General features: G+C 34.4%; 1 protein-coding gene across 1 annotated transcript; it reads left to right on the forward strand.

Moving 5' to 3' along the window:
• The first annotated feature begins 1,302 nt into the window (after positions 1-1,302).
• Positions 1,303-8,795, forward strand: LOC138698470 (polyprenol dehydrogenase-like). Its single transcript, XM_069824415.1, has 6 exons — positions 1,303-1,690; positions 3,292-3,399; positions 5,765-5,938; positions 6,142-6,352; positions 6,473-6,674; positions 8,320-8,795. The coding sequence occupies exons 1-6, from the start codon at positions 1,513-1,515 to the stop codon at positions 8,515-8,517; spliced, it is 1,071 nt and encodes a 356-aa protein (XP_069680516.1). The 5' UTR covers positions 1,303-1,512; the 3' UTR covers positions 8,518-8,795.
• Positions 8,796-15,484: the final 6,689 nt, after the last annotated feature.

The raw sequence follows: 15,484 nt of genomic DNA on the forward strand, positions 1-15,484 counted from the left end.
GAAGGCCAGCACTATACATACTGCGCCACCCAGAGCGACGCCAAATTCTATATTTAGCAATATTTCCGAATAACAGTTCTTGATAGAAGTGCTGAACATTTCTACCCATCTCATATGCCCTTCTTTCTCCTTTTTTATTCAATGGAGTGGCTGTATGCACTAGCAAATTGCTTCACATAAACAAATTCACTGAACATGGCATTGTCATCAATGTTGGATCGCCAAAAAGTTTTGTAATGATATCTATGAGAGTGATTCAAACAGATAACCTTATTTCACAGGCAGATATTATACTGATAGTAATAGGGCATTCGTACTCATTACTCTTCTACATAGTCACGTATGTCCAACACTTGATCCAACTGTAGACTAAGACATTGATGCCAGCATAGAAGAAATATGCGCCAAGTCCCTGAAGACATGTTATGACGGCTTGCTGAATGCCCGTAATGATGTTGAATCGCTTACTACCCAAGTGCTTCTTCAATGGTCCGAAGAAATGGAAATCACTGAATATCAGGTCGGGGCTGTAGGGAGGATGGCATTTCCACATCTGACCACGTTTTCGTGCGCACAGCCATCTTACAACTGATAATGCGAACGTTTGACGCAACATATGCGCCATCTAATGGCTGCATGACAAAACTGTGGTCTGCTGCTGCGGTCCTAGGAACATTCGAACAAGAGAGGAATATGTCACCCTTGTTAGGGTAATTTACTTTCTGAATCACTCACTCTCTTATTTGTAGGCCTACATATCAATATACACTAATTATATTTTGAGACATCAGAAAGATTATGCTGGGACGGAATGTTTAAAAAACGGGACTGTCCCGTTCGAAATTCGAAACGGGATGTCACATCACATTATAGAATGTAGGTAATCATTTGTATCGGAATAAACCACGATGTTTGAGAGTACCTGAAGATAACAGGAGTAATTAAATACTACAGTAAGTCGTAACTGCAATATTATTCATTGTTGTCAATGCTATAGTTTATTTAGTTCGCGTTTACATTAAGTTCGCGATTTTCTTATCATTCAGTTTCGTGTCCATTTCAGAGAATCCATGTCAAAGAGCGGTCGACCGATAAGTAGGGTAACAATATGGCGTCAGAAATACCTGAGAGGATAAAAAGAAGAGAAATACTGTAGGCTATATACTATTAGGCACGGTCGACTTAGGCCATGAGAAATACTATTTTAAACATATTGAATTTATTTGTACGTACGACGTCTTTTGGTTGTGATTATGAATTCATCGAACTACAATTTAAAACAAGAATATGAATTTGGAATATCTTTGTGCTTGTAGTCTTTGAACTTATTTTTGTTTTCACCGCTGTACCAGTCTACTTATACGCGATACGCGAAAACATGATTGTACGTCAGAAGTGAAAGTTGTGAAAGAGCTAACAAATGGCTTGGAAAGGAAAGCACCATTGCACTTCAGAATTGCTGGTCTTATTGCGTTGGCACCAGCGGTGAACGTGTGTTTTGAACTGCCCAAGATGTATTTATTTTTAAGCATATTTGTAATTTTATTTGCGGTTTCCTTCCTTATCGCCACTTTACGCAAACTAACCTTAAAACAGTTGTTGACAGAAGCTGGCTATCAATGTTATTACTATTTTTTAGGTGGAAAAGCAATCGTGGAAGATCATGTGTACGTCGAGTATAATAAGACACGTATGTATAACTTAGTAATGCTTTTGATCATTTTCTACTTATTAAATTTTAGCCATATTACGAAGTGAGTTATTATTTCATACATAGTCGTAAGAAAAATGTTACCGTTTCAGAACTAGGTCATTTTACATTTTTGGATGAGACTCACATCGGCAATTCTCCAGAAAAGCTACACTGAAGGAGGCATAATTTTCTTTTGCTTTATTATTGACTTCTGTGAGATATATACTTACTTATTGGCTTTTAAGGAACCCGGAGGTTCATTGCCGCCCTCACATAAGCCCGCCATTGGTCCCTATCCTGAGCAAGATTAATCCATTCTCTATCATCATATCCCACCTCCCTAAAATCCATTTTAATATTATCTTCCCATCTACGTCTCGGCCTCCCTAAAGGTCTTTTTCCCTCCGGCCTCCCAACTAACACTCTGTATGCATTTCTGGATTCGCCCATACGTGCTACATGTCCTACCCATCTCAAACGTCTGGATTTAATGTTCCTAATTATGTCAGGTGAAGAATACAATGCGTGCAGTTCTGTGTTGTGTAACTTTTTCCATTCTCCTGTAACTTCATCCCTCTTAGCCCCAAATATTTTCCTAAGCACCTTATTCTCAAAGACCCTTAACCTATGTTCCTCTCTCAAAGTGAGAGTCCAAGTTTCACAACCATACAGAATAACCGGTAAAATAACTGTTTTATAAATTCTAACTTTCAGATTTTTCGACAGCAGACTGGATGACAAAAGCTTCTCAACCGAATAATAACAGGCATTTCCCATATTTATTCTGTGTTTAATTTCCTCCCGAGTATCATTTATATTTGTTACTGTTGCTCCAAGATATTTGAACTTCTCCACCTCTTCAAAAGATAAATTTTCAATTTTTATATTTCCATTTCGTACAATATTCTCGTCACGAGACATAATCATATACTTTGTCTTTTCGGGATTTACTTCCAAACCTATCTCTTTACTTGCTTCCAGTAAAATTCCCGTGTTTTCCCTAATTGTTTGTGGATTTTCTCCTAATATATTCACGTCATCCGCATAGACAAGCAGCTGATGTAACCCGTTCAATTCCAAACCCTCTCTGTTATCCTGGACTTTCCTAATGGCATATATACTATATAATGATAATTTATTTGTCTATGGTGATAATCACATGGTTTTAATTTACAGCCACAAAAACTTTCTACATAAAAATCATTTGGGTATACCATCGTTTGATACTTACTTGTATAGTCTAATGTAGTATTGTAGCCCTGCACCCCCACTCCCACTTGTTATTATAATTACCAACATAAGTTGTCATATTCAAATATATTATGCGAACACCAATTTATATTGTACCGATACATTTTTACATATTTTATTAAATTCCCTTCCTACTTTCTCTTCATGGACTCACATCATTAAAGAGACGCGACATAATTCAACAACAATAAAAAAGACTGTCGTTAAATAACTGATTAAGAAATATTTCCCTTGTGAGATACCTATGATAGAGAATGCTTTCGGTTTCATCTTTCTAATGTCCGCCTTTTGTATTTTATTTAAAATATGTGTATAATTATAATTTTGCTTGCATTATGTGGTTCCAGATTTGTTACCGAGGAGAGGTGAAGTAGCTGTTGTTACTGGCGGCGCTCGAGGAATTGGAGTGGAAATTGTGAAGAAGTTCTTGCAATGTGACATGCATGTAATAATTGGTATGTTCACAAATTGCTACTACAGTATAATAATTTGAACTCTAGTCTGTCATATTGCATTAGAAAATCTGATATATATAAATATATATATATATATATATATATATATATATATATATATATATATATATAGACACACACACACACACACACACACACACATCAGTATTTTTTAAAACAACTTTAGTCATGAAAACCAAACTTGTGGGAAACTTAAAACAAAGTCTTGTTTAAACAAAATTGAAGTGTTTTAGCTCTCTGGAGATCGAAACTATAAGTTCAACTATAAATATTGCGAAATAACGAAAAACTGTAGGCTAAATCACAAAAATTGTAACTGACATGTTAACAATTACGGATTCTAAAAGACGGAGCATACAGAGAGGTCTATATACATCATTTATCGAATAGAAACCCATGGTCTGGGAAGTAATACTAAGTCATTAGAAAGGTATGAATGTTAGGAAGTATATTATGAACAACATACCAATGAAGCAATAATACTGCATTGAGCAAAGTAGGCAGACAGATTAAACATCAACCTAACAATTAATGTTGAATAGTACAGTACATTATAGTAAAAGGTTTTCGAAATGGCGACCACCATTTTCAATACAGGCATTGCATCTTCTAAAGAGATTTTCCAAATATCTCAGGCATCTCCCGAATCACTTGAGATGCTGCAAGTATTCTGGTCACTGGCCAGGGTGTTGGATTGGAAGAGGAGGTCTGATTACATGGCCAGCCACTCTCCAGACTTGACCCCTCTCGATTACTTCTTTTGGGGCCATCTCTAGAGCCTCGTTTACTGTGTGAGACACTGGTAGACGACCCAGAAACATTAGTGGCCTTTTGCTGTCTCTCTTCCCCCTCACCACAAACTGTGATGTTGCACAGAGGTAGAGATGTAATAAAAGATCTAATTACAGTTAGGTTTCCACGGATGTCTGAATTCCTACTTTCAGATTGATTTCTAGGATGTTAATCTTCGTCTGCAGTATCACTGTTATTTCCCAAATATTTGGAGCATATTTGACATCCGATGCCTCCTCTGGATGGAAAAGTTAAAAATGGGTTCAGTTTTTAGCTCTTTGTGAATGTCTTCTTTGTGTTTGATCCTACTGTGTGGGCCTATATTTAGCTGTTTCCTTTCGAAATTTCATTTTCGTTGCTGGAAGAGTTACAAACTGAATGTGTGAAATATTTGCATCAGTTTGATAGAGTAAACTATACACTTGCATACAATGATGAATGCCATTGACAGTTTTAATTTGTAAGTAATTTTCTTCTGTGGAGTGAAGACAAAAATGTTGATTAAGACTTGGTTAGTTAAGCAATTGCCGGATTATCCGATTGTCTTTCTCTCTCTCCTCTTTTTTTTTTTTTTTTTTTGCTACAGAACTAATGAAGTAATACTACTGTACGTTATATTAGTACCAGTACATATTTCTTTTTCCAGAGAGTATTATTACAAGCCTTGACACTTACACAATATGATCTACTGTTCGAGTCACCGTACTGTACCGCTTCTACTGTATATAAAATATATTCCATGAATGACAAAGGAAACGTGTTCTGCTAAATACCGAAAAAAATGCAAATAATTTAGTTGTTTGGGGAAAGAAAAACTGTGGCTTATCTCGCATCAGAATACGAGATTGATGTTACAATCATGCGAGAATTAATAAAAATCAACAATAAAGTGTATAAAGTACGTAAATTTACAACACGAGACCTGTACTATTCCTATCTTCCCGCTGCCATCCATTACAAGGAATTTCCTTACCCCTTAAAAACTCGTCATTGACAACCAGACTTAAATGAGAGAAATACTACCTAGCATGTTAAACACAAGATCAGGAAGGAAATTTTAAAAGTGAAAGCATTATCCACTTAATTTACGAAAATATTTTGTGGTATGGATTATCCGATTTTTTCGATTAACCATTCAGCCCACCCCCTTCATTAACACGGATAATATAGGTTTTACTGTATACATTTAACTCAAGCAAAATAAAGTATAAACTGACAGTTCACAAAGAAATAAAAATTCTGGAAATTTTACTAACCACGCTAGCCAAATGCATGTAAATTGAAGAAAAGTACTGTTCTGTGCACCACATTTTCAAGTCTCAAGCCATCAGTGATATTCTGTGATGTCCTCCTCTCCTCTCTCTGATGAAGAACTGTTGTGGGAGTCATAGGAAGTAGATAGTATAAATAGATTACAGATTTTTATTGTAACGTGTATTTTTTTGGTTGGCAAAAAAAAATGTTTACTTAACTTGTAAAATGAGGGTAGAACTTCTTAACTTTTGATGCAAGCATTGACTTCTCCATTAATATTCTTACTTTTTATTTTCAGGATGTCGCAATGTTGAAGCAGGTGAAAAGCTTGAAAAGAAAATACGTGCTTGTGGAATAACAAGTGGAGAAATATCTTGTTTCATGCTTGATGTTGCATCTTTCAATTCAATAAAGAAATTTTCAGAGCTAGTCCTTGAACACGTTCCTAGAGTTGATCTGCTGATAAATAATGGTGTGTATTGGTAACGAATTTTCCATGATTTTGCTTATTGAATTTAGAAAGTTTCGGTGGCATTTACCAATGTCATACATTTAAAAATGATAATAAATTGAATTATTCTTATAAGATTATGAACTTTCTTTTGGATGTGAATTTCAGTTATAATTCTAAGGATTTAAATTTTATATTGTAACGACTTATACTTACTCTTTCAGCGGGAATTATGTTCGTGCCATTTGCAAAGACTGAAGATGGCTTTGAGTCTCACTTTGCTGTGAATTACTTGGGACATTGTTTATTGACTCATTTATTGCTACCTCGTATGGTAGAAACAGCCAAAGACAAAGGCACTAATGGCCGAATTGTGAACGTATCATCCTGTGCCCATTTAGCAGGTTCAATTGACTTTGAAGATTTATCCATGAGGTAGGCTATATATGTTGGATTATATGTACTCAATAATTGCATTTCAATACAATGAATTTAATGAATTATGTAAAAAGAAAACTTGTGTAATCTGTATTTCTAAATTTATTTTGTTTGCAGTACTCACTACATTCCAAGTGCAAGTTATGCACAATCAAAACTAGCACAAATTCTCTTCACCAAATCTCTGGATTCGAAACTGAAGTCTCAGAATATGCCAGTACAGGTCCATGCTGTCCATCCGGGAATTGTGAACACAGATCTGTTTGATGGGACATTGCTGAAGGTTATTGCTCCATGGGTACTCTCTTTGATGTTTAAGGTACTTTTTTAAGATTTTTCATGCAAGTATCTTCCTTTTTTCCTTATTTTTGTCCTTACCTTTTCCTGTATTACTTCATCATGGTCCTCCTCTTCTTATCACCCTTTTTCTAATGACAGACTGATGATGATTATTTATCCCTTACACTTTCTATTTATCCATTAAAATAGATGAGGAAGAGTCAGTAAGTTACAAATTGATGTAGCAGTTTCTTTTTTTTTAAAGAAGGGCCTGAAACTATCACCAATAGATAACGGTATTATTGATGTAGGCACAAGCGAAACAAAGAAGCAGCAATTGTAAGATAGCAGCACCTCTGCACGAGTGTACTACTAACAACTTGATCCGAGCATTGATGCATGGTTTGTCTTGGGCTGGTATTGATGCATTACTAACGCATAAGACATCATTGTATTCATCATCATACACAATCTCGCTCTCGCGCTTGTGGAATACCCTACCCAGTGACATCAGAGACTGTCGGAATTTAGTAGCGTTCAAAAGCAAGCTTATTAAGCATTTTCTTACTGCGTAGAGTAGGTTTAATTTGTACTTAATCAATAAAAGAAATGCTTCTCTTTTCTTAACATTTATAATAAACTGTCTAGCTTTTATTAATCAGTTAATCTTTTAGTACTTTGATTTTTATTGTATCTGTAAATTTAATATTAATTGTAATTATAATTGTAATTGTATTCTTAATATTGTAGTTGTAATCCCCTGGTAGAGGGGAAGAGAAGGCCTGATGCCCTTATCTTTACCAGGTTAAATAAATAAATAAAAATAAAGGCTCATTACCTATTACTATCTGGACTAACGTATCGTCCTCTTTATCTTGTCTACTCAGATAAAGTCTCCAACCTATTGCACATTTGCCTCCGTGACAGTCTTCTTTGACTCACTGACTTCGTGTCAGATACTTGTCCAAACTTCAGGGAACTTCTGCACTCAATTGTAGACAGCTTGACATGACAGGCAATGCTCACCATACACTGGGAGCTTTTCTTTATGAATATTCTTTGCTGTCAGACCTTTTGTCCAGAAAAACCGCACAATAGAACACTGCTTAATAATAGCCTTGATCATATATACCCAGATAGGTCGGCCTTATAAGCTTTGAGGTTAACAACTTTTGTCAGGTTTACTATGCTACCATCTAGTTGTTACATAAGGAGTCATGTCATAATTCCCATTTGAATTGCATTAGCGACTGTACTGCCATCTTGTGTTCGTTTACGGCGGACGGGTGGCGATCCTGGCAGTTGTTCTCTTCAAAGTGCTGCTGATTTTAACATAGTGATGAGTTATCTGTTACATAGGCTATATGAGCTAGGGTAATAGTATACTTGTACAGAATGCTGCCATGTACAGAATGCTGCCATCTAGCAACTGCTGTTTCTTTGTTTTGCTTGTGCATACATTACTTTGACACCTGAATAATACTGCCATCTAGCAGTGCTACCTTTGTGTGCTTCATTAAAATTTAGGCCACTACTTCGATTTATAAACAGTGAAAACCGCGTCACTCCTATCCAGACCTCATCTGGTCTCTCTGTAGTACAGTATTTTATTTCTTTGTATATAGTTTAGGCTGTATACATCCATGTAATGATAAGTTTATAATATTATCTACTTTTTTTGACAGACTCCAGAACAAGGTGCAATAACCATTGTTCATGCTTGTCTGTCTCCCCAACTGGAGGGCCTTGGAGGATCATACATCAGCAATTGTCGTGAGACTTCAGTCAGCCCATCAGCAAATGACCAGAAGATCCAGGCTAAACTATGGGAAGTAATGCTTTCCCTTATTGGTGTAGAGAAATTTGGGGATTTGTTGGTGTAAATTGTGTGTTTGGTATTTCCTTAGTTGTGTTTTGTTACAAGTTTTAAGTAGTTTTAAATTCAGTACTAAAAGTTTCTTTTAATTAAATGTATTAGTGCACTAATCTCTATGGCATAATGATAAAAAGCATATTTTTATAATTGTTGATTCAGAACGTCTTTCTACTCAGATATCTTGAAATTGATCATAGTTGAAATAATTGTGATGTAGAATTTCATATACATTTCTTGGAAGATAAATTTTCATTGAAATCTGTACTTTATTGCTTTACTTCAGACATAACACAAAACATATATACTTAATGTACAAACATACATGCACACACATTATTTCAATTTGTTGTAGTGGTTAGAAATGTATTAAATTAAATTCAAACATAGAAATGTGTTCGTGTATTACATGTAGCATGACATTCTTATATTGATGAACATGAACAAGCCCTAAATGTTAAGATTCAAAACAATTTTGATATATTCTTGACAATAGAAAAATATAATTATTGAAACAGGCTGTGGCAATAACACTGTATAAAGGTAAGCGTTCACTACATCGTACCGCACACATCGGACGAATTGCACGGATCGGAAAAAGACAATCTTTGCTGTAATTGTTATGTAACCGCGTTCACTACATTGTATCGGACGCATCGCCTTTCAGCAAATCTGTCCACGTTTCTCGGATGGGCAACTTTTCCGATGCGTGCGATCATGGCCTTCTTTAATAAATCAATTTTAATTGGTCAACTGTTACTATTATGTTGTGCCATGTTCAGTGTCGCGCCAAAATGGCAGACGGAAAACTTATTTCGTGTGTAGAAAATTGCGAAGAATTATATAATTTTTGGCGTTCCCGTTACAGCAATCAAGTTGTTTCTTACATATATATATTATGTAACCAATATTTTTTTTTGTTTCTTCCTCTTCAATTAAGACGCATGAAGCAACTACAAATTCTTATTCGCTAACAGACGTAATTAATAGACCTAACCTCAACTCCTCTGCTTTCAGTAATGTCAATATCGTACGACGTCATGTTTTAAACAGCTGATAGGGGAATCTGATGAGGCGATGAGGTGAAGCCGTTACAGTGAACGCACTGCACTTAAAATATCCGTTGTGTGCGATTCGTACGAGGAGTGCGGTTCGATGTAGTGAACGCTTACCTTTATACTTCAACTTTTTAGTGTTAATATCATTAATTTCTTTTTTCTTTAAAAAATTTTGTTTTTGGAATGTTCTCATCATAGAAATTTTATTTCCATTTATCAAAGTTAAAGTTGATCTCGTAAACTTCATTATTATGGTATTTCAGTACAGTATTTGAAGTGGTTCTAGTTATAGGAAATATTAGACTGGTGACTTAAGTGGGGAGGGACACCATTGGTGTGCAAAAATTTAGTGAAATTCATTTTTTTTTTATATCTCAGCTACTGTAAAAGCTAAATGAACAAAACTTTTCATGCTTAATATACATACATTACACTTTATAAAACACTATTCAGAATATTAAAATAGCTAATAACTACCTGTAAAAATAATATCGAATTTACATAATTTTTTTACAACTGAAGCATTTACATAATAAAATATACAATTAATTGAATATCTGCATGATTCTTTTACTAGAATGTGTTAAAGACCTACATCAACAACATAGTCTAGGATCTTTTGCCTATTCCTTCAAGAAATATTTTTTTTTTCTTAATTGTTACCTTCAATATGAAATTGTCTAAAATTTTTTATTAAGAAAATAATATTTTCTGAAGAAATAGATAAAAGATCCTAGACTATGTTGTTGATGTAGGTCTTTAAAACATTCCAGTAAAAGAATCATACAGACATTGAATTAATTGTATATTTTATTATGTAAATGCTTTATGGTTGTAAAAAAAATTATGCAACTTTGGTATTATTTTACAGGTAATTAGTTATTTTAATATTCTGAATAGTGTTTTATAAAGTGTAATGTATGTATATTAAGCATGAAAGATTTTGTTCATTTAGCTTTTATAGTAGCTGAGATAAAAAAAAAATGAATTTCACTAAATTTTTGCACACCAAAGGTGTACCTTCCCCCTAAACCAAATGTTATTTAGAGCAAAGCAGGAATTGCCAGGCCACTGGCATTCAGACTTCTTACAGCTGTCTTTCAAATGTTATGAAACAGGTTTGAACCCCACTTCTGGAAGTTAGTATTATTCTGAGAGTTTATTCTATGTGTAGACATTTCCGTACACAATAGCACAAAAGCTTTATACACAAAATATATATTTATATATTGACTTATATTAATTAGATGAGATATATTATATTTTTGATATGAATTTAATTAAAGTGTATGTCTGATATAGTTTTAAGACTGCGTAAGTCCATGTTTGGTTACATGGTTAGTTTAAATAGTCAAGATTTACAGAGCTATTTGTTGTAAGGACGATCTTACTTACTTTAAGTGAACTGAAGTTGTTGAAAGGGACAGAATTGATGTCATCAAATGGTAATAGCAAGGAAGTGGAATTATCTTGTAATCTCCACCTTGAATAGTATTAATATTAAGTGATTCAATAAATATTCAGGTTAAGTAATTTGAATAAAGTGACAACATTTTGTTACTGAACTTGCTTGACTTCACTTAAGTTGAATTCTATCTTCATTAATATTTAACTTGTATTTCGATAGAGTGGTATTCACAGTACAATTCCTATGCAAAGGGTCAGAAATCCTGTATTTCGTTGCGTAATTTGCTCACTTTTTTTTTAACCCTTTTTGGCCACAGAAAGATTGAGGTGCGTAAAATAAGCGGATTTTTGTTTTTAGTGGAGGGCTTTATCTAGGTATTATTCTAGTATGTTTGACACTACGGTAAGTTGTGACAATATTTTATGCCAATTTTGTAAAAATAAGTTTTCATACGGTAATGATAATAAATGTATTGTAATAGGCCTACTATAATCTATTCAGCAATCTGTAATTAACGAGATCATAGTAGGTAATCAATCATTGCCTGACCACCTGTATTTTTGTTATTATCAGTTGATTGTAGGTTAAAACACAGCTTATTTTGTGTAATTTTCTAAATTTAATCATTAAGGATGATTTATGTTCTCTCTTGAAGGTATACACCATTTTAAAATAATTTAATACACAAACACAACTATTACATGAAATGCTCAATAAGTTTTTCTAGCTTTATTCTCTTCAGCTCTAATCAATAATAACAACAATCCAGGTTGCCAGGTGACGATAGAAAACAAAAGCTGCGAAAACAAATTAATGAGGTGTATAAACAACTGAATGATCTTTCATATTTAAGTATAAAAATATAGGGGTGACATTTCGATGTGGGGGTGAAATCTAAAATGCAATTAAGCCTGGTTTCAGACTTCCCCCGCAGTAACTTAATTGGCGTGGTTTTTTGCTTAAATTGAATTCAATTTAAATAATTATTTAGATTGAGAAGTTTTGATATGAAAGCCCTGTATATGACACATATAGGCTAATATTAAGTCAACAGTAATCACACAAGGAGCACACTCATTTGAGTGGCTTGTTGGTCGAGACTCCACAATATATATATGCACTATTGGGCAAGCGAATTTTCCTCCATTAATAACCAATTGTTGATAGTTGATCGATGTATCCTTGATGTAACTTCATGTTGTAATATCAGCTGCTTAACTAAATATTAAACACACTAAAATCTATACTCATGAAAAACAAAACTTATGCCATGCTATATATTGGTGCATAAAATACATTGAGATGCAAATTACGCGAGGAAATACGGTATTTTCACAGTGATTTCTGTGATGAGTAGACGTCTGATTTATATGCAATTGCATGTTTTGTTTGCTCTCACACATGATATGCAAGTGGGCCCTAAGTACATTTGACATTCTTCTAAATTCGTATGCGAAGTTTTATAGTGTATAGGCCTATTTCTGCATATTTTGGCTATTGTAACGTATTACAGGAATACAGGCTTAAACATACATTTTTAAAGATAAATATGAACATATCATACATATTTTAATACTTTGCTTTTCGGTAACATCCAGTTTGTGAGAAGAAAAAAAAAACATAGGATGGCTATAGCACCACCACTCTGCCATGCATTGTCTGGATCAGCTCAGAAGCGAGCTCACTACAAAATGGTGTACCCTAATTTGTCAATAATTAATTATCATTGTTTTTGTTAGATAAGAAAAAAAGGAAGATTTGCCAATAGGTTAGGTATATGATATTCTTAGTTGAGAAAATTCCTTGCATATAAAATAGAAGGACCAAGTGTTCAGGGAAGAAATTATGGAATTGCGAAATGGTTTTAAAAGAGGCTGAAGTAGTGAACCTGAATCTATGGCGGTTTTATTGTTTTTCTGTTAATATGTGTTTAGTGAAAGTACCTGGTTAGCCGTGAAACCCTACTTTTTCCCAGAGGTTGTGTTGTTGTGCTGGATGTGTAAGGTCAAAACTTTTATACTTTTCGGTATGGAGGTTATAAGCTCTGAAATGTATGTGTGTTAGAAATATTGTAAGGTCATTCATTGTAAAATGATGTGAGGTGTAGAGTTACCTTAAGCATTTATTGGGTATTACACTGAATATTTTTAGCTAGAATAATATTTTGGTTATCTTATGCATTTATTGAGTATTAGACTGAATGGGTGCTATGCATAGACATTTTGCTAGCCCGCACTACAAGCGTGCTAAATTAGCTCTGGCTATCGACCGATTACTTGTACAGGATTCATATCATACCACTTACACTGGTTTATGAATACGAAAAACGTTAGTTCGCTGATCATCCACCGGAAGCCCGTGCTAAGAATGTCTATGAATATGGCTCAAATGTCTTTAGCATTTGTATACTAGAATAATATTTGGTTACCTTATGCATTTATTGGGTATTAGACTGACACTCTTTAGCATTGGTACACTAAATTAATATTTTGGTTACTTTATGCATTTGTTGGGTATTACATTTACTGTATTTAGCATTTATATACTGGAATAATATTATTAGATTTGTGTTGTTATTGTTTCTTTTAGTGATTAAATTTTTGTATTAAAATAGTCTAAGTATTGTAATTTGTATTTCAACCTTTCCAACACATCCAATATGTGTGTGTGTATCTAATGCCTACCCACTTCACTTGTGTGATTCGGTTTCCACATACTGCAGATAGGTAGCAGGACTGTGACCCAGTGTCAAGTTGCACATCACTTTGGTGGGCCATTGTTATGCATGATATTACAATTAAATATCACTTTTAAAAGGACCTCAGTGTATAATTATGTACACAATTTCCACCGTCCTTTCTCTCAGCTGCAATTAAATACATTGTACCTTCTCATTTTTATGGAGGTTGTATGGAGCAATTAAAAAGTAGCATTGGAACTATCTGGTGTGTATTGAAGTAAATATGTATTGTACTTAAGTTAATTTAAGGAAATTATTTGTTATCAAGGACAATCATACTACTATCACTACGTAGGATGATGCAGCACTCAAGCTATTATTTTAACTAGCTGCAAGCGTCTTTATTTGTACAATTATATGCCTGTAATTTCCAAATTATTTGCCCGACCTAGAGTCTAATTAGGTACCGGTATTTGTGAAAGCCAAGGTTTTACGTATTTTGTACACTGCATATCTCGATCCTTCTATAGTCCCGTCGCTCTAATTTCCGGCAGCCAATTGCGTTGCAGGTCGGCTACATTTAAACGCGTGCATCTTGTGATTCGCTGATTCATTTCTTAAGGCTCGATAAATACTTAATATAATCGCCCGCCATTTTAGCTCTATCGTTGGCGTTCGCAGAAAGCACACGAAGACGTTATTTGCTGCTCAATTATTTGCTGAATTACATTGCGTTTGATTTATTATCATAGGAGCTACGACATGATAATGTTTAATGGTGTGGCAAATAGATTCCCCGTATGGTAGCTCGGCAACGTAAGAACAAAAATGGCTAACGATACTACCTACCTAGACTTTATAGACTTTCTAAGACGTAAGCAAAGAGGCGGAGTCACGCGGGAAATAACAGCATTGGGACTATATAATATTTAATGGCACATGATTCGGTATGCAATTTTTTTAATGTTATAATTAGGGGCAGATGTTGATGAAAAATCATCTTATTTTTCACATTAGGACAATTCCTATTAATATAGAAATCTTTTCTGTGTTAATATCAACGTAAAAAATTAATTTCTTATATTGCATTTTTTGCATTTTTCGACATTTTTAATTAATAGGTCATTTTTATTTTATTTTTTTCAGCATATATTGGTCATTTTTAATACTTTGAAGAACTTTTAGATCATTTGGAATGTATATTACTTTCTTCTTTACCGATAGGTCTGTTAAATCTTTTTCTAAGCAAATAAGTCAGTAGTAATTACCTACTGAATAAGTGAATAACAGTGAAGTTTGAGTTTATAGTTTGAAACAAACTGTAAAGACCATCCCTCATTTGACTGAAGGCTTCACCTCACACAATGGAATTAATATAAAATGCTTGACAGCAGCTTAGTTTAAGTGAGGGCTTTGACCACTACTGTTCTTTTGTCGGTACGAGGATGTCTTTAGAATTTGTTTGTTTGGAAGGGGAGAAACTTATACTGTGTCCTGGACAGGATGTTGTGTCCCCATGGAAGGGAAGTGACAACACAAAGATTGCAAGAATGCACGCTGCACCCACAATTTGCTTTGTCATTCACACTCCCCCATCTGGAAGATCTGATAACAAAAGTGAAGAACGTAAGGAGGAGGAGATGGAGAATAAAGGCACTGACATGGACCACTACCGATTGAAACACATTGTAAACCCTCACTAAAATCTACAGTTTTCCTTTAAAACCTTCATTTTTTTGCATGTCCTTTTCCTTTATCTTAGCCAAATTCCAGGACGTTGTCTCCTTTCTCCGAGATTTGCAGGGCCGTTATTGAAACAAGGTGACTAATT

Source organism: Periplaneta americana, chromosome 4 (assembly GCF_040183065.1).
Source record: "Periplaneta americana isolate PAMFEO1 chromosome 4, P.americana_PAMFEO1_priV1, whole genome shotgun sequence".
NCBI lineage: Eukaryota > Metazoa > Arthropoda > Insecta > Blattodea > Blattidae > Periplaneta > Periplaneta americana.